This window comes from Lissotriton helveticus, chromosome 12 (assembly GCF_964261635.1).
Source record: "Lissotriton helveticus chromosome 12, aLisHel1.1, whole genome shotgun sequence".
Classification (NCBI taxonomy): domain Eukaryota; kingdom Metazoa; phylum Chordata; class Amphibia; order Caudata; family Salamandridae; genus Lissotriton; species Lissotriton helveticus.
The window spans coordinates 274,803,312-274,822,855 of record NC_136073.1 but is presented as its reverse complement, the minus strand read 5'-3'; the positions used below and the strand labels follow the sequence as shown (position 1 = coordinate 274,822,855).

At 43.9% G+C, this 19,544-nt stretch overlaps 1 protein-coding gene and 1 non-coding gene across 2 annotated transcripts in view; both read right to left on the bottom strand.

The window, feature by feature from the left end:
- AP1G1 (adaptor related protein complex 1 subunit gamma 1) overlaps nt 1-19,544 on the bottom strand; it is an 803,442-nt gene that overhangs the window by 344,460 nt on the left and 439,438 nt on the right. The window contains exon 12 of the mRNA XM_078671300.1: nt 16,226-16,339. Within this exon, the coding sequence (XP_078527426.1) occupies nt 16,226-16,339 (114 nt within the window). The remainder of the gene's footprint in view (nt 1-16,225; nt 16,340-19,544) is intronic.
- LOC144801124 (small nucleolar RNA SNORD71) lies at nt 15,937-16,020 on the bottom strand. The gene has a single exon (XR_013604997.1). It is a non-coding gene; the product is annotated as a small nucleolar RNA SNORD71 (small nucleolar RNA).

Below are 19,544 nucleotides of genomic sequence, written 5' to 3'. Positions count from 1 at the left end.
GGAGAGTCAGGTGGGGGGTTCCCTGGTGATTTTTTCCCAAAGTCCTTGCACGTCATATTTTGGCACGGCAGGCCACATTCCTTTGAGGTCTGGTGAAGGAGGGGCTGTCTCCCTCCTTGCTTGCTCTTTAGACACAGACAGCACAGAGAGTGCAGCTGCTTAAGATAGAATTAGATGCTAAACTTTAAGTTTATGCTTTGACTAATTAATTAGGTCTGAAAAGATTTATTTGACTTATGCATTTATTTCTCTTAATGGGAGATTTTTGCCAACTATTTAATTATTGATTAGCCTTGCAAGACTATTTTTTCTTACAAACTCTTTAAGAGTTTTTGACTGATATTTTACGCCAAATTTTCTTTCCTACATGTAATGCTTATATGCAGACTGTAATGTGTTCAGTATTAATGCTATTTTTCCTGTTTTCCAAATTCTGTAACCTGATTGATATTTTACTAATGAATAAAGGGTCAGAGAAAAATTAACTTTTGACTAGAAAATAAAACCCTTTAAAATGACTGTTCAGGTTTATTTAAATCTCCTGAAGGTAATACATGGTGTCAAGGGCCCAACACCTTTTCAGCGGTAAATTAGAGGTAGCATGAAGGTTTTGCATTGAGAAATTACCAAAAGAAATTACCGCTCTATCAACATGTTACAAAATGGTGCTCAATTTAGAATGTTTTGTGGTCCAATGCGTGTTTATTTGGTGTTTGCGGTGGACCCTTGCCAATTCACACCCAGATGATCTTGAGTATGCTAAACAATACCCATTATATGTTTTAGCGGCATGTTTGATCGGAGCGCTAATAATTACCTTGAGTACAATGTGAAAAACTGAGCTAAATTTTAGAAATGCCGAAAATTGTTATTTTTACACTAATAATTCGATTGCGTGTATTTGAAACATTTCATGTAATTTTTAATGTGAATGAACTAATCACGCAATGCAGAAAACTTCTATTGTGGTATGCATCGGAATTTAACATATTGAAATAACATGTTTAAAGATGGCGTGTTATTTAGAAAGCTATCTGGGAGGTCCACTGCGTCCTTTATCGATTTTTACCTGAGATGTAATTGATTAAAAGATGTCTGCCTGCAGTGTGTCGGCAACACCAAAGACGGCAGACCGCCGAAACGAGTTTGTTCATGGAATAAAGATCCTTTGAGAACGCCACCCGAGAGTGCTTATTTTCTCCGTAACTGGTGAATTTGGAGCTTGTATTGAAGTGGAACGCATCGCCGCATGAAAGCACCCGCCCTGGAGTGATTAGTTTATGGTGCACCTGAAGCTTGTGTGTGGGTATGTATGTGTGTGTGTATGTGTATATATATATATACACACACATATACACACACACAAGAATACTCCTCCTCTTTTAGATTTTTCGCGCGAAAGAAAGAGCATGGACCACCAAATTACGTTTCGATGTTCTTTTATTACTGTTCCCACCACACTGCAGTAGCCATGACGCGTTTCGTCCCTAACAGGGGACTTGATCACATGACACGCGGTTAGCCAGATCAGTTATTTAAATACAATTTTTTTCACTTTTTGCCACTTGATTTTCTTAAAGTGACCAGTGCATTGTGATATCTCTCTCTCTCGCTCTCTCTCTCTCTCCTGGCAGGGTAAGCCCCAAGCACCTTGTAACAAATCTGCTAACTTCAGCTTTGTAAGATATGGGGTTTAAATGTCTAGGATATCCAGCAAGTCAACTAAAACACCCACTATCACGAAAATGAGCAGTGTCACTGCTAAAACCAGATACATGCTTTGTGAAGCTACCATTCAAATGCTATACATTCAACTGTTTGCTCATGACACTTGAGACCTTAAAAAAATAAACACGACAAGCAGACAGAACAAAGTAACTTGGCCTTGACGTAATTCCGTTCACTGTTTTCAACAGTATACTGCTCGTGATCCTGAAACTAATTAGACAGAAGGGAAGGGCATAAAACTAAAATGTTGGAAAGCAAGGAGCCAACACCCGCAGAGTGAGAGAGAAATGTTAGACACTTTTCACACAAGAAAGTAAACAAAATTTAAAAAGATATATCAAAATCTAAAGGAAAAGACTTGTCAATGCCTAATTTATTTTAACCATGGAAAATAAACAAATGCCACCTGGTGTTGGCATTTGGAGAATGTGACTGGGAAGAGGACAGAGCAAGAAAACATGCACATGGAGTGCTTGAAAAAAAAGAAAAAAGTACTTTTGTGAACGCAAGCAGAGAAAGCATACAAGTCATCCAATCAAAAGTATATTAAAGAAGATAAACTCCATGAGAGGGACAAACGCAAGCAGAAAAAAGGAAGACAAAGAAAAACAAATGAGGGTGCCAAGAAAGCAATGGGCTGGCACAAAGCCATTGTAGGATTTTGGTGTTTTCCACCAGAGATCTTTGGACAACACACAGGTAAAAGCTGTCTGTAGGGGAGGCCTTAAAGGTTATGCTTGCATCTGAGTGCACACTGTTCAACAGTACTTTTGATCACCCTCTGAAACGTGTATGGTGCTTTTAGGCATCAACAATCTGTGATGTTAACTATACAGGAGAAAGTACTATTCTGTATGAAAAACAATCTAACAGGGAGTTGGTGCCCACACGCATTGCTTACTAAGGAATGGGTTGCAATACATCCCATGATTCGAAAGACTTCAAAAAAACAAATAGCAAATTTCCAAGCCGAACACTACTTGGCATGAGTATGCATAGCATGTTCGCATCTATAGCCACACATGCTACAAATACTAATTTACCTAAAATTACTTCATACACTTGACTTAAAGGGTGACTTTATATGGAGGCTAAAAATAATGGAATACTTACCACTGTGCCATGTACTTAATACATCTGGTTTGAAAATAAATGGCAAGAGGGCCCACTTCAAGCTGATGAAGGGGCCCAAACGATGCCTTAGAGAATTCACACACCTTAACCACACTGGCCAAGAAAATGTATTGAAAATACACACATATGCACATATACATTTACGCATGCGCACACACGGAAACACATACACACATACATGAGAACACTTACACACTGCCCCTGTATGTTCTTTAATGTGTAAACAAATGTTGGCTCCTAGTAGACCTTATTTGTTGACTGTTGAGACTTATTTTAATTTGTTGAAAGTTCTTCCAGAATCAACATTATTGCGGTTAATAAAACTAGTCATGACTGAGAAACAGATTACCACCAGAAAATTAAAAAAAGCATCTGCAGTCAGAGCTTTTGAAAAAAAGCAAAACACCCAAGAGCTTTTGCTGCAGCAGGAAAACAAATAGCATTATGGAGAAACCTTTCAAACAACGGGTAAGTTCAACAATAGAGCAGAGGATGTAAAGGGCAGCGGGCAGAGTGACATAACAATAACTGTTGGGGAATAGCTTTCTCAACATAGATTACCAGTAAATACCTTGATTGCTTTGAAAAGAATAAAAAACAAGCTACTTACCTGTACACTGTTGTTCTCCGGTATTGATATCTTTTATAGATTCACATGCTTGATGCCACTCAGAGCGTAGACCATTGGGTCTCCTTCACCTGCAAGGCCACCATTCCTCAGATTTCGAGCACGAGAACAATAGAGGGAAAGAGGTATGGAAGGTGAACCTGAAAGGGGAGGAGGGAGGGACGCATGTGAATGTATAAAAGATATCAACACTGGAGAACCACAGTGTACAGGTAAGTAGCTTGTTTTTTCTCCAGTATAGTATCTTTTATAGATTCTTTTATAGATTCACTTGCTTGAATCAGAATAGCAAGCAGTTATCAAATGGTCAGTGTAGGCGAGTGAGTTGAACCATTCCACCATGCCACTAAGAAAATATACAAAATCATAACAAACATAAATCATGAGCTCAGATATATATATATATATATATATATATATATATATATATATATATATATATATATATATATAGATAGATGTATAGATAGATGGATATATAGATACATATACTTAAATTAGGAAATATTCTAAACATTAATACATTAATGACTGATCATAAAACAATAGCCCCTGAAGAACAAACACGAAGAACATACCTTATGCGAAAAGACATCGCAGAGCAGCTTGTCCAACTGATACATCAGTCTTCTGCCAAGCATCTAGACAGTAATGCTTCGTGAAGGTATGGATGTTCGTCCATGTCGCCGCACACCAGATATCAGGCAAGGATACTGGCAAATAGGGCATAGGCAGCTGCCACCTTGCGTGTTGAATGAGCTGCTACTTTGTAAACCAGAGGGCGGCCGGCCCTCGCATGACAGAAGAGAATAGTCTATGAGACTGAGCGAGCAATTGATGCCCATGCCAAAGCCTGACCCTTCCTGGGGGCAGAAAAGGCGATGAGCAACTGAGTAGACTTTCGGAAAGACTGAGTTCTTCGCAAATAGAACTTTAAACATTGTTTAATGTCCAGTGAAGGGAGTGCTCTTGCAGCTGGCGAAGACGGAGTTGAAAAAAAGGAGGGCATAACCACTGGCTCGTTAGGATAAAATGTAAAGTTACTTTAGGAATAAATGAAGGATTGGTATGAAGAATTACTCTTTTCTAACGAAACTGCAGATAAGGTTCCGTGTTGTAAAGGCCTGAATTTCACTAATGCGCCTAGTTGATGCCTAGTTGGCGTGAAGGCCAACAGGAAATCCACCTTCCCGGAAAGGTACTTCAAAACGCACCTGTGAATTGGTTCAAAGAGTGGCTTCATAAGCTGTGATGGAACAATGTTTGATTGCATAGCATTGGAGGAGGTCTTACAGGAGGATAAGCTCTGAAAAGGCCCTTCATGAACTACTTCACCAGTCTGTTAGACCACAAAGACAAGCAACCAGAGCGTTTTCTGTATCTGGATATTGCTGCCAAGTACACCTTGATGGATGTATGCACCAGACCAGCTTTGGCGAGAGACAAGAGATAGGGAACAATGTCCGAGAGGCATTTGATCCTAGAAGGATAACAGCCTTTCTGCAGTATTCCTTGGCATTCATCAGAAATCGCCAGCTCTCTGATTTCTATGGGATGAGGACCCAAGTCAACAAGTGCAATGTGTGATTGGAGAGAAGATTCATGAAGAGAAGATTCTCTCTTGGCTGGAACAGGATTGGTGAAGACCCTGATAGGCGATACAGCTCTGTGAACCAGTACTGTTGCGCCGGGACAAATAGGATGATGCAGCAAGGCTCGTGTTTGATCTTCTGAAGAACCATCGGAACGAGAGTAAATTGAGAGAATGCACAAGCGAACATTCCCTCCCAAGAGAAGTGGAAAGAGTTTCCTAGAGAGACTGGCTAAGGAAATGTGCTGGCATAGAACTGCCATTTTTCATTGCGAACCGAACTAGGGTTGGAAAGGATAAGTTACTTACCTGTAATCCTAGTTCTCTTCCAGGGGTATACTCATCAAAGTCATAAGCACTGAATAGTCCCGCCCACGTGCGGGACCCCGGAGCAATAGCCAATAATATGCGTATATCTACATATATATATATACACATATATATATACACATATATATATATATATATATATATATATATATATATATATATATATATATATATATAGAGAGAGCATATGCATATACATATGCAGCCTGAAATACACCATACTAGGCTCAAAAACTGCCATTATTGCATGTAAAACTTTTACGTTTGCTGAATAAAGACATATACATTACATTATATGATAATGTAAAGAAGAAACACTGCCCTGGGTTTCTTTGAAACACACAACCTTTATTTTCAAAGGTAAAAACAGGCAGGATCATAGAGGCAGATTTAGCCTAGATAGGCTGTATAGTAACAACTGAAAAATTTGGCGCCGTGCCTTTAAGATCTCCATGAGCCTCCAGGCTCCCATCATGCACCACAGGTGACAGTTAGGTCAGTTCTTTTGGACGGCGTATAACAGTGTGATAACAGCATGGGTAACATGTAAAATAGACAGTCCTGATATTCGCCCGGGGAGGAGGGTGGGTTGCTTATGACTTTGATGAGTATACCCCTGGAAGAGAACTAGGATTACAGGTAAGTAACGTATCCTTCTCTTCCAGGGGATACTCATCAATAGTCCTAAGCACTGAATAGAGTAGCAAGCCCATCCCATACCCTGCGGGCGAATACCAGTCTCTCTAAGCAGTACACTAATATATATTACCCAAACAAATTCCTCAGGGATGCTTGACCAACTTGAGCATCCGCCCGAGTATCAGAATCAAGGCAGTAATGGCGTGCAAAGGTATGAACCGAACGCCACGTAGCTGCCTTACATATTTCATGAATAGGAACATTTTTAAGCATTGCTATCGTAGCAGCTTTTCCTCTAGTGGAATGCGCTCTTGGCTTGCCAGGGAGCCGTTTCCGTGCCAACTGATAAGATAACATAATACATGACACAAGCCATCTAGAAATGGACCTCTTAGATGCAGGCAAGCCTGTATTCAGAGGGCTGTAGTTCACAAACAATTGATCAGACTTTCGAACACTCTTGGTTTTATCAAGATAAAATTTCAAAACTCTTTTTAAGTCCAAAGAATGTAAAGCTTTCTCAGCTGGAGTGTTCGGATTAACAAAAAACGTAGGCAGTGTAACTGACTGGTTAATATGAAAGTCCGAGACTACCTTAGGAAGGAATCTCGGATGCGTCCGAAGCACCACTCTATTCGCATGGAAAACGAGATAAGGTTCTTTAGAACAAAAAGCCTGTATCTCGCTCACCCTGCGTGCAGAGGTGATCGCTACTAGGAAGGCAACCTTCCATGACAGATGTTGAAGGGACGCCTTATGAATAGGTTCGAATGGAGGACCCATCAATTTGGACAAAACCACATTAAGCTCCCAAGGAGGAGAGGGAGCCCTCACTGGAGGATACACTTTCTTGAGACCCTCCAGAAAATCCTTCACAACTGGCATTTGAAAGAACGAAACCTGAGTTGGGGACTTTCGATATGCTGTTATTGCTGCCAGATGGACCTTTATAGAAGAATACTGTAAACCTGCTTTGGCCAAAGAAAGTAAGTATGGTAACACTACCTGTTCTTGACCTCGAATAGGTTCATGACCTTCAGCAGCACACCACATGAAAAAACGCTTCCACTTGAAAGCATATGACTTTCTTGTAGAAGCTCTCCTTGCCTCTCTCAAAATGTGCATACAGTCCTGCGAGAGGCCTAAATGTCCATATTGGACAAACTCAGGAGCCACACTGCCAGCTTCAGGGAAGGCAGGTTGGGATGGAACACCCTGCCGTTCTCTCTGGTCAGCAGATCCGGACAGCAAGGAAGCCTCCTGTGCGGTACTTTGGACAGATACAGGAGATCCGGGTACCACCATTGGCGAGGCCAATCCGGAGCCACCAGAATCATATCTGTCTTGGACTTGTACAGTTTCTTGATCACCAAGGGAATGAGTGGAATCGGTGGAAAAGCGTAGAGTAATGTCTCTGACCAGTCCATCCATAGAGCATTCCCCTTGGACCCTCGTTGTGGGTATCTGGATGCGAAGACGCGCCATTTTGCGTTTTCGGCGTCCGCAAAGAGATCAATTTCTGGTGTTCCCCAGGCCTTGAAGACATCTCTTATCACTTCTTCTTTTAAGACCCGGTCGTGTGCTTCTGCGAAGTGTCTGCTTAGGTCGTCTGCTTGGATGTTGAGAACACCCGGCAGATGGACCGCCGATATTTTCATACCCCGAGCCAGAAGCCACTTCCAGATTGCTTGTGCTTCGAGCGACAGAGGTCTGGATCTCGTTCCGCCCTGCTTGTTCAGATAGTACATCGTTGTTGTGTTGTCCGTTTGAACAAGCAGGGAGGATGTCTTGATTGCGGGAAAGAAAGCCTTGAGAGCTAGGTGGACAGCTCTGAGTTCTAACATGTTTATATGATACAGTCTTTCTCTCTCGGACCACACTCCTTGAGCTTGAAGCGATCCCAGATGAGCGCCCAATCCCTGAAGGGATGCATCCGTCACTAGTGATTGTCTGGGCATGTCCTCTTGGAAAGGCATTCCCACTACCAGATGACTCCGCTGCATCCACCATCGAATGGAGAGCTGTACTGACAAGGGTAGTGACAGTTTGTCCTCCCAACGATTTGAGAACTGAGACCACTGGTCCTCCAGAGACTGCTGCAGAGGTCTCATGTGCAGTCTGGCGTTTGGAACAAGGAAAATACACGAGGCCATGGACCCTAGAAGAGATGAGATCTGCCTGGCCGTGGGTCGAGGAGACTTCAGAAGAGTTTGACACTTGAGGAGAATGGAGGATAGTCAAGGATACGCTTTTGCGTCCTTTGAATCCGGAAGTGAGCCCAGGTAGTGTATCCTCTACGTGGGATTGAGGATAGACTTTTTGAAGATGACGTGTAAGCCCAGTCTCCGCAGCTGATGTATGCAGAACGTGAGATGTTGCTGAAGCAAGCTCGGAGACGCACTCTTTAGCAGCCAATCGTCTAGGTAGGGATAGACGAAAATGTGCCTCTTCCTCAGGAAAGCCGCTACTACTGCCATGCACTTTGAAAAGGTGCGAGGAGCTGACTTTAGCTCGAAGGGCAACACCGTGAATTGGAAATGACTGGTTTGAATACAAAACCTTAGAAACTTCCGATGCCTTGGGGCGATGGGGATGTGAAAATAAGCATCCTGAAGATCTATGGAGCACATCCAGTCCTCTTGATGCAGAAGTGGAATTATTTGATGTAATGCCAGCATTCTGAACTTTTCTCGTCAAATGAATTGGTTGAGACGCCTGAGATCTAGTATGGGCCTGAACTCCTTGTTTGGACCTTTTTTGGAACTAGAAAATAACTGGAGTAAATGCCTTGTCGACGCTGTGCCTTTGGGACCTCCTCGATGGCATTCTTTAGGATTAAGGTAGACACCTCTTGTCTCAAAAGATGAAGTCGATGGGTCACAGTCTTTTGAGGAGGAATGGAAGGTGGAGGGGACTTGAATCTGATGGAATATCCATTCTTTACAATATTCAGAACCCATTTGTCTATTGTGATGTTTTTCCACTCTTCCAGGCAAAAACAAACACTTCCCCCCACCGGAGTGGGTAACAGGCTCAGGGGAAGCAAAAACTCACTGCTTTTGTTGCTTCCAGGTGCAGACTGCCTGGAAATGCCACCTCTTCCTCTACCAGGGCGACGCTGGGAGAACTGAGATCTTCCCTGATTTTGTTGTGATGACCATTGAGGGGTTTGAATCCTCTGCTGGTTCCGTCTCCGGTCTTAAGGACGGTATTTTTTCTTAAAGTCCTTCCTTTTTTCGAGACCAACAGCCCTCACTGTATCGAGCTCCGTCTTTATTCGCGACATCTCATCGTCCGCATGAGATCCAAAGAGCGATTTTCCATTAAACGGCAGATTAAGTATCCGGTGTTGTGCTTCAGGCGTAAGACCCATGAGTCTTAACCAAGCTGAGCGCCAGGCGCAGAGACCATGAGCGTAACCATGCGCAGACAGATCGGAAGCATCAGCAGCTGCGCTAATCACCTGGTTAGCCACTAGCCCACCTTCGTGAAGAATTTCCAGAAAATCGTGTTAGTCTTCTTTGGGAAGTTTTTCTGCAAAACGAGACATGGAATCCCATAGTGCGCGGTCATAGCAACCCAGTAAAGCGGAAGCGCTGGCGACTCATGTAGGAAGCAGAGGTGGCACACATTCTCTTCGCTACTGAGTCCATAGCTTTACTGTCTTGATCCGGCGGCACAGAAGATGATGGGGGCGATCTTGAAGCAGGTCTTGCAGACACAGGTGACCTTGAATGAGACCTAGGAAGATTAATTCTCCTTATCTTCCAGTCTCTAATCTACCCCAGCCATCGTGGCGAGATATTAGTCGCTGGCTGAATAGGTGAAGGTGCTCTCGAGGGCTCTGGAGAGATTTGCACAATCTGCAGTCCAGGGGAGGAAGAGGAACTTCCAGAGGACACAGTAGGAACCTTGGACCGGTCTTTAGACACCGTCCTAGGCTTCTTAGCTGCAGGAGACGCCGACGACGGCCTCCTCGACGACTATCTCCTCCTCGACGGCGACCTCCTAGGTGACAACCTCTTCGGAGGCGACTTCCTCGGCATCTACTTCCTCGACAACGATGGTCTCTTAGGCGGCGACGCCGTGCGTCTCGACGGCGATGGCCTTCTCGGCGTCGTGTGCCTCGACGCCAAATGGCTTGGGCTCTTCGACGTCAAAACCTCATCTGGCCGGTTCGACGTCGACGTCATGGCACCTCTCGACGGCGACCTTGACTTATGTTCCGAGCCTCTCGGTGGCGACCGTCGACGTCGATGAGACGACGTCGAGTCCCGCTCTCTTGCACCCGTAGGCGAGCCGGATCTGGTCCGCCTACGCGCATGTCTCTTCTCACCTTGCTTCGACGGCGTGATCTTCTTCGGCGGCGAAGGATGTCTCGACGCCGACGGATGCCGCGACGGTGATTTAGATGCCGATTTTGAGCACAGAGGTACCTTAGAAGAAGATCGGTCCCTCGAAGTAGCAGGAGACCAATGTTTTCTCTTCTCCCCTTTGTCCTTGCGCTCTTTATGCTGAGAAGGAGGCTTCTTGGAATGAACATCTCTTCCACTCACAGGTCCTCCTCTGTCATACAGGGACTGTAGCCTGCTCTTCTCTCTCTCCCTGAGAGTTCGGTTAGACAACTTGCTGCAGTGGTAGCAAAGATCTGGCTTGTGAGACGATGGTAAACAAGCTACACAGACCAAATGAGGGCCTGTCTTGGACATTTTTTTACCACAGGCCGGACACTTCACAAATAAGGACGGCATTATGACTGGAAAAAAAGTCAAAAACCAGAAAAAGAATTGTTGAGTTAGTCAAACAATGAATAAAGACGTCGAGTAAAGACGAAAAAATTAGAGAAAAACCAGATGAAAGTGATAAAATATCACAAACTGGTGAGCTCAGTGCTCCAGGACACTCACAGAAGGAGCCGGAAAAAAGAACTTACCTAACTGTCACCTGTGGTGCATGATGGGAGTCTGGAGGCTCATGGAGGTCTTAAAGGCACGGCGCCAAATTTTTCAGTTGTTACTATGCAGCCTATCTAGGCTAAATCTGCCTCTATGATCCTGCCTGTGTTTACCTTTGAAAATAAAGGTTGTGTGTTTCAAAGAAACCCAGGGCAGTGTTATCATATAATGTAATGTATATGTCTTTATTTAGCAAATGTAAAAGTTTTACATGCAATAATGGCAGTTTTTGAGCCTAGTATTGTGTATTTCAGGCTGCATATGTATATGCATATGATATATATGTATATGCATATGATATATATATATATATATATATATATATATATGTAGATATATGCATATTATTGGCTATTGCTCCGGGGTTCCGAACGTGGGTGGGACTATTCAGTGCTTATGACTATTGATGAGTATCCCCTGGAAGAGAACCCCCAACTCTGAAAAACCCTTTTCTGTTGAACCTCTTTTAGCTCCCACTCGTGACACTGCTTGGTGTCCCTGCTAAGAAAATTGGCCCAATCGTTTGGACTCCTGGCACATGTTGAACTTGTATTGATATCTCGTGGGCTATAAGCCATTCCCAAATCTGCTGAGCCAGGATTGAGAGGGCTTAAGATCTTGTCCCGACTTGTTTCAGCAGATAGAACATGGTAGTGGTGCTGTCCATGCCAATTAGGATTGATGATTTTTTGATCCTTGGCAGGAATGCTTGGAGGCTGAGAAAAACTGCTTTCAGTTTCAAGAGATTTATGTGGCACTGTACTTCCTGGGCTAACCACCTCCCGTGAATTTACAATTCCTGCAGGTGAACACCCCACCCGTTCATGGAAGCATCCATCATTACCAACTTTGGTTGTGTTGTGAGAATGGAAAGACCCTGGGAAAGGTTGCCTGTGACCGCCCACCAGGACATTGCTGAAGTCAATACAAGTGTGACTGAAATTATGACTTCAAATGAGCCGCCTGATTAAGTCCATCGAGCTGCTCCTGAAGAGGCCACATTCTTAGGCGACAGTGCGGAATCAGCTGGATGCAGGACAACAACATCCCTAGCATTGATTTGTATGTCCTTATTGAAAAACTCTTTTTTGCGGACAGGCATTGTTCCGTTTCTGGAGGCGCAAGATCCTTTCTTTTGTAGGGAAGGCTTTTGAAACCTAGATATCCAGAGTTGCTCCAAGGAATACTATGGACCCGAAAGGAGCCAGAAAGGACTTCTCCCAGTTGATTCTGAGACCCAGGAAGCGAAAGAGCCGAACAAAGGAGTCTGTAGATCTTCTGGCAGCCTGGAATGATGGATCCTTGACCAACCAGTCGGCCAGGTAAGGGAATACTTGGTGACTGGCTCACCACACAAAAGCCACCACTGGGGCCAAGCATTTGGTGAAGACTCTTGGAGCAGACTTTAACACTAAGGGTAACACTTTGACTTGATAACGGCACCATGCCCCCTCGCACCTGAGAAAACGACAATGTTTTACATGTATGTGTCCATGAAAATATAGGCCCAGAAGATCCAGGGAGGACACAATCTCCTGCATCCATGAGAAGCAAGATCTCTTGGAGCGACAACATCCTGAAGGGTTGAGATTTGATGAACTTGTTCAACAAACCGAGGTCCATTATCTGCCTTCATTTTCCCGTCTTTTTCTTTATTATGAAGAAGTAGTGAGAATATAAATCCACATTGCTCTGATCGGCTGCAACTCTTCAAATGCCTGCTTGAAGAGGAGCAATCGGATTTCCTTTTTGACAACTTGCAGATGAGGATGGGAAGATCTTCGCAGAGGAAAATTTGGTGGCTGCTGAAAAACTTCCAGGGTGTGACCCTGGTGGAATACGTCTAACACCCATTTGTCGGAAGATATGAGCTTTCGTTGATTGAAGAATTTGGAGCAAGCGGGACCGAACTGAAGAGGCACTATGTAACAGGGGCAAGTGGATCCTCATTGTCTTTTGTTGGTGTCGTGACCCCTTTCCCTTGATGGTGGGCGCTGACGCTCCGTTGCTCTGGGACAGACTTGTGTTGAGGTGTGTCTAAAGGGCTGTGAAGTGAAATAATAACGAAACCCCTGCTGATAATAGGGATGAAAAGTTTGCTGTAGCTGAGGTCGAGAGAGATATTGACCTCTCTCTTCCTTCTTCCCCGGAAGGAGGCAAACTTTTTCTGCTGCAGATTAGTCAACGATTTAGCCATATCTGATTTGATCAACTGCAGCACTTCATCTACATACTTGCTAAAGAGAAATTTGCCAAACTGTATATCCAATACCCTGGCCTGAACCTCAGAGCGGACCGTTGTAGCTTTTAGCCAACCCTGCTATCTCAACACCGCTGCTTCTGCCATCTGTCTGCAGGCAATCGATGAACTAGCCAGAGCCACATTAATCATCTCGGAAGAGGCTCTGTCTCCTTCTTCCGATTGCACCTCTTTAGCCTCCTCCTTCTTTCCCTCAGGAAGAAACTCCAGCAAGGCAGAGATGCCGGCCCGCATCTGGCAGTCATACCTCCTGAGGTATGACCGCCAGATGTGCGGACATAGTGTTGGTAGGCCCTGATGGCAGTGGCAGCCAAAGTGGAAAATCTTTTGCCGATGTGCTCTAGTCTGCGCCCTTCCTTGTCAGGTGGAGCTGTACATGGAGAAGAAGCATTTTTAGATCTTCTCTGAGCAGCCTGCCTAATAACAGAATTAGGCCATGGGTGACCAATTAGGCATGCGGGAGAGACTTCGGGCGCTCTGTATTTTTGGTCTAATTTCGGTACCACCGCAGGAATAGAAGCTGGCGTCTTCATCAACTTTAGACCCTCTTGTCATTTGTAGTCTACAATGGTAATTGTAGGTTTAAAATCGTGTAAGAAACACTCCATCTGCTTGGCAGGCATAGGGAGGTCAAAGCGCCTAGAAGGGCGTTCCAGCAGATCGTGGAACCCGCTGTTATCCACAGGTGGGGAGATGACTAGAGGCGGAGTAGGAGCCACATAGTCGTTACACTCATCCTGGATATCCAGGATCAACCGTAAGTCCCCATCCTGTAGTTGCTGGTCATCATCATCTTGTATTTGTGAAGGAATTTCTACAGGTGGCGGGACGGTCTTCCTTTTTGGCAACGGAGGCACAGCCAGCAACACAGGAAAGGCCATGGGAACTTCTTGAGCAAGGAGGTGGCTTCGGAAAAGAGTTTGCCTCAGGAAACCTTTTGTAGTAATCATTGAGCATCAACCTAAGGTCACTGACCAATGAAACAGGAATATTAATGGAAGGTTCCTGAGCTTGATCCTCCTGTTCCTCGTAAGGGTAGTGCTCCTGTAATGCATCCAAGCGTTGAGCACTGGGACGCCCTGCATCAGAGAAAGAATAGTCCCCCTCCAAATAATAAAATGGATCATCGATTGCCTCTTCTTCCTCCAAGTTGTGGCACTCAATTCTGAGCTGTGAGGAGCTGTGTATGCAGGGCCATAAGAAGTAGCATCTTCAAATTCCTGGAAATCCAGGTAACAAGTAGGAAGTAACAGAGATATCTTTGAAAATTCCTACAGAAGAAGAGGAATCTGCTTTAAAAGCAGGCTGTCCTCTCTCCTCACCGACAGTATAACCGTTTGACGGTTGAAGAGTTGTCGGGGATCGAACCTGGTGGACCGTTGATGGTGAAACCCTCGTCAACAGAGACAGTCTAACTGCAGCCAACGACAGCGACACCACCACTGCGGTCGACGAAGCTGCCATCCTTGACTGTTGGCTTAGTTGCAGTCGCTGCCGAAACAGTAGACGGAGCGCCAGATCCAGTGGAGACAGTGGCTTTAGACTGATTTCTTCGCTGACGGAGCCATCAACGAGCGGGTTTTCTCAACTGAGGATTCCCTGGAAGGAGTATGAGGTGTTGACGGTGGAGCAGAACCAGCCCTCTGGTGAGAAGAGGGACCTGGCTGGTCTTTTTTTAGCCATTTGTTTCCTCAACCCTCTTTGCTCTGACACCTGGATTTTTTAGGGTCTTTAAACGAAGATGAAGACCCTTTTTCCTTTCTTTTTCTGGAGGAGGTATGGGGCTTGTCCTCAGTCTCAGAGTTATAGCCTTTTGCCGCTTTTTTCCTTTGCGACCCGAGAAGCAGCCTACCCTTACGGTCTTCGAGAGTTTTTGTTGAGAAAGTACTACAGTACTTGCATTCTCTGGGCTTGTGGTCTGGATACAGGCAATAAAGGCACTCCTTATGTCGGTCCTCAGAATATAGTCTAGACTTTCCACAAGTCTTACAGGGCCTAAATAATCCTTTTTTAGACTCCCACATAATGACGGAAAAAAAGGTACTCACAGTCCTGCACTGTAACTCACAAGAAGATTTGAAATGAACTGCTAGATGGAAGATCAAAAGGGCAACAGTAGAAACACTGACTGAGCAGAGCTCAGGGAGACTCCCTAACACACGACGTGCTATAAGAAATCTGAGGTAAGGTGGCCCTGCAGGGGAAGAAGACTATGGTCTACGCTGTGATTGGCTGGAGTTTGGATGTTTTAAAACAATGGTAATAGGTTGTTAAAAACTAGTGATTCCTTATGGCATTTGAATGTTAAATTTAAATACAGCTATTTTACTGTTACCGTGGGACTCCCACCATGACGAGGGGGAAGATTCAAGCATGTGAATCTATAAAAGATACAATACTGGAGAACTGCATAACACATAGGCTTGTGTTCTTTTATGTTGAGAATGCAGCTATCATTCTCACTATAACACTAATATAAATAGTGCTCTCAAGATTCAGTATAGTGAACAGTAATTGGTGCCTACATGTTTATCCTGGAACAGAACAGTCAATAGATTCTCATTATCGTTGCGACTATAACAGAATTCATATGAATAACTAGCTATAATTACCTCTTGCTTTCAAACAGGATCAAGCTTACACTACCAGCTATCAGATTGCATTACCAATATGCATGTTGTCAGTAGTTTGAGTATCAGCATTGTAAAGTACTCAGCCGATGGATCACTCAAAATCTTCATCATCCAACATTACAAGAAAACCACTGATTGTGGACAGTTCCCATATAGGTTTCATCACAACAGGTCAGGTAGTCTCCCTGCCTCTTTACTGACTTGTACAGTACACTCTCCATGCAGCAGTAGTACATCTTCTACAGCACACACATTTTCATGCCAATAAAGAGAAATCTGTATTTGGATTATAGATTTATATACAAGTTAAGGGATTAAAAAATATACCTTTTTATGGAGACATCCAGGTCTTTCAGGCAGTCCACGATAGTACTACGATGCCTCTGGACTGCATTGTGGTCTGTCTGCACAGTCTTAAGTAAGGATGTTAAGGCCACATACCTACGAGGAAACAACATACTTTAATTCAGGGCTGTTTTTTCACAATTCCTCCCCATAAAAACTTAAGACTAACTCTACAGACGATCAATAAGAAGAACACAAGGAAATACTTGCAAGAGAATCTTGGCCACTCCATGTAACAGTCTATAGTCCATGTTAACAGTCACAGTTGTAAGAGTCAAAACAAACATTTGCAATAAAAAGCCTTACTACAGATAATCAGTCATTACTCAAGGGTTGCCTTCAAGTGCCTTAAAAAACTCCCAAATTCTTTTGAACAAATTATTAATGAAAATAAAAACTGGTTTCCAGCAAGAGAGCGCTCACTACTGGCCCTCTTGCAATGTTCTGTCTCTTCCTTTTCCCACAACTGGCCTTCCATCTGTCTCGGCTGACCCTGAGACCTTTCTGAGGCCCAGACTCTTATATTCTCTTCACTCTGGCATTTTGCCTTTGTGCTTTCCCAGTTGTTTGTACAGATTTTCCTAGACTAAGGACCAAACCAGACAGCCAGGCTACCACTCTAATGTCCAGGTAAAAGAGCAGCATTGAACTTTCAGAAGTTATTTCTTTCAACTAATAAGATGTTCTCAGAATTGTGTTTTCATTTTTGAAGTGCGATAGTCTACTATTCGAGACTGAAGAGGGCACCTGGATTGGGTGGAGGCCCTATCGACGTGTGGGCATATTCAATAAACTGGTGTGAAAACATTGGATAACCCAACAAGTCTGTCATGATCCATTCAGAGAAGCCCTCCCATCTTTCAGTTTTCAGTCGTCTTAAAAAAAAATGTTTTTTAAAGATGTATCGTCTAGAGAGACTATAAATCTTCAAACTTGGCCTTTGGACCACCAAGTCATACAGTCAAGACCCAGACTGCAGGCTGGCAGCACCTGTCCTAGCAGAAAACATTCACAGTCTAGCTGCTGCCGCACAGAAAAACAGTGTTCCACTGTTCAATGTCTCAGTAATTTTCTGTTTACCACAGTTTTATGCTGTCAGTAAGACTCCCAGCTGGTAATGCAGATAGAAGAGCAATTTATACTGGAGGGTATCTTTGAAGGATTAATGGGCTGCAGGGAGAAAGCTTCATGCCTGCATGGGCTCTCAATAGAACCCTTCTTCTGACATCCCATTTGGTCTATGAGGGAAATATTACTTCCTTGTCTCACTCAGTTTGATTCTTGTGGTGCTGTAGGTTCACATGCTGTGCACTCTACCAGTGCTGGGTTCAGAATACTGTAAATCGTTTTTAAGTCTTTCCTTCAGTTCTGTGCGTGTGTAGAATGAATGAGGGCATGATCCACGTAACCCACAAAGAACCAGAACACAGATTTCATCTTGATGATACATTTTGTTGTTGTTGCTTGCACCATTGGAACCGAGGTGTCTGTGGACCAGTGCAAACAAATCTTAATGTTTTAATTTTATGCAAGCGAGCACTACAACTTTCTAGAGAGAGGAGGATGTCAGCAGTTCACATGTGAACCTAAGGCACTTCAAGCTGAAGAGTGCTAATGGTAAGTAATGTTTACTGTTTTCAGATGTGTTGTAGGTTACATGCTGTGCATTAAATGTAAAGCAGCAATACCCCTCGTTAAGGCAGTGACATAAAGAAAGTAGTGAATAAAGTTTTTAACAGTTTCAGACGTACTTGTGCCTCTTTAATGGCTTGAACGGTGACCCATTAGTGTTTTCTGAAGGTGTTTTTGAATGAACACACTGCAGCTTTGCAAACTTCAGCAAAACAATGCTTCCCTGGGAAATAATGGGTCTTTTCCCATGTTGCATGTGACCCTCACCCCAAAGTGGTGCACGAATAACACTCTTGAATGCATCATTGCTGGGACAAATATGTCCCCATGCATGGAAAACGGACATGTACACCTGCCCTAAGTGACCAGACTGCATGTGAAACTGTTGTCTAGACTTTTCTTTGGCCCAGATGGCACACTAATCTAGTGCGCTTGCCCAGACCTAGGGCTAACCACCATGACTCTACGATTAAATACTAGTTCTGTGACCTGGAGGGGCACACCAATTGTAACCTGTAGTTCTACATGGGACTACTGTCAACTCCCTGGGTGGTTGACAAATCTTTGGTGGCTGCCTATTGTTTTTAGATGATAGTACTGAACAAACCTATCTGGTTCAGACAGAGTGCAGGGCCTATAGGACATTTCTTGAAAAGTTTTGATTATATGTGTCATCTATACTCCTGCACTGACATTCTGTGTGCCTGCCAAGTGAGTGCCTGTGGAGTGTGTGCGTGCTGCAAGGTGCGGGCACTGTGTGTGTGTCTAAATGATAGTAGGATGTGTTATTGTGAGTGCATAGCTGATGAGACCAGCAAGATACATTATGGATCGCAAATGATTTTAAATGACACAGGATGGAGGTTGGAAAACAGCTTTCTAGAGAGTGGGCATGTACTGCCTGTGTTCCTGAAGCTGGGAAAAGGAGCCTGAAGTGTGCAAGGATGGAGGACAGGCATGACTTTTGAAATTCTATGTTTCAGGTAAGGATGCATTCACCCTAAAACCTTTTCATTTATTTATATTATGAATTTCTCTCTGGTCAGGAGCATGTATCACATTTGAACAATAAGATACAATTCTTTTGTATTTGTATGGTAAAGCACTTTTATTTATTGTGTGTAGCAGAGTAGGGTCTGCTTCCTATGGTTACCCCCACTTTTTGCTGTGATTCTCTGGTTTTTCGACTTTAGTGTGGCTGTGGACCTGCTAATCAGACCCAGAGCCCAGCTGTTCTCGCTCTAAATTGATACCATGTACTTTAGGTACATACCAGATTGGTTACTGGGTCACACTTGTGAGCCCCTGCATAGTGTACCATAGGTACCCAGGGCATAGGTGCACACTAGGCCTACCAGGGGCTGCAGCATGTATTGTGCCACCCCTGGTTTGCCTTCCAAACTGACACCACAGGTCTGTTCACACAGCCTGGGTAAGGTGGTGTAATCACCCCTTACTTAGATATAGTATACATATATCTATATATACATATAGACACATATACAGGCCATTTCATGAAAAGTTTTGATTATATGTGTCATCTATACTCTTGCACTGACATTCTGTGTGCCTGGGGAGTGTGTGTGTGTGTGTGGAGAGGTGCAGGCACTGTGTGTGTCTAAATGATAGTAGGATGTGCTATTGTGGGTGGATGGCTGATGAGACTAGC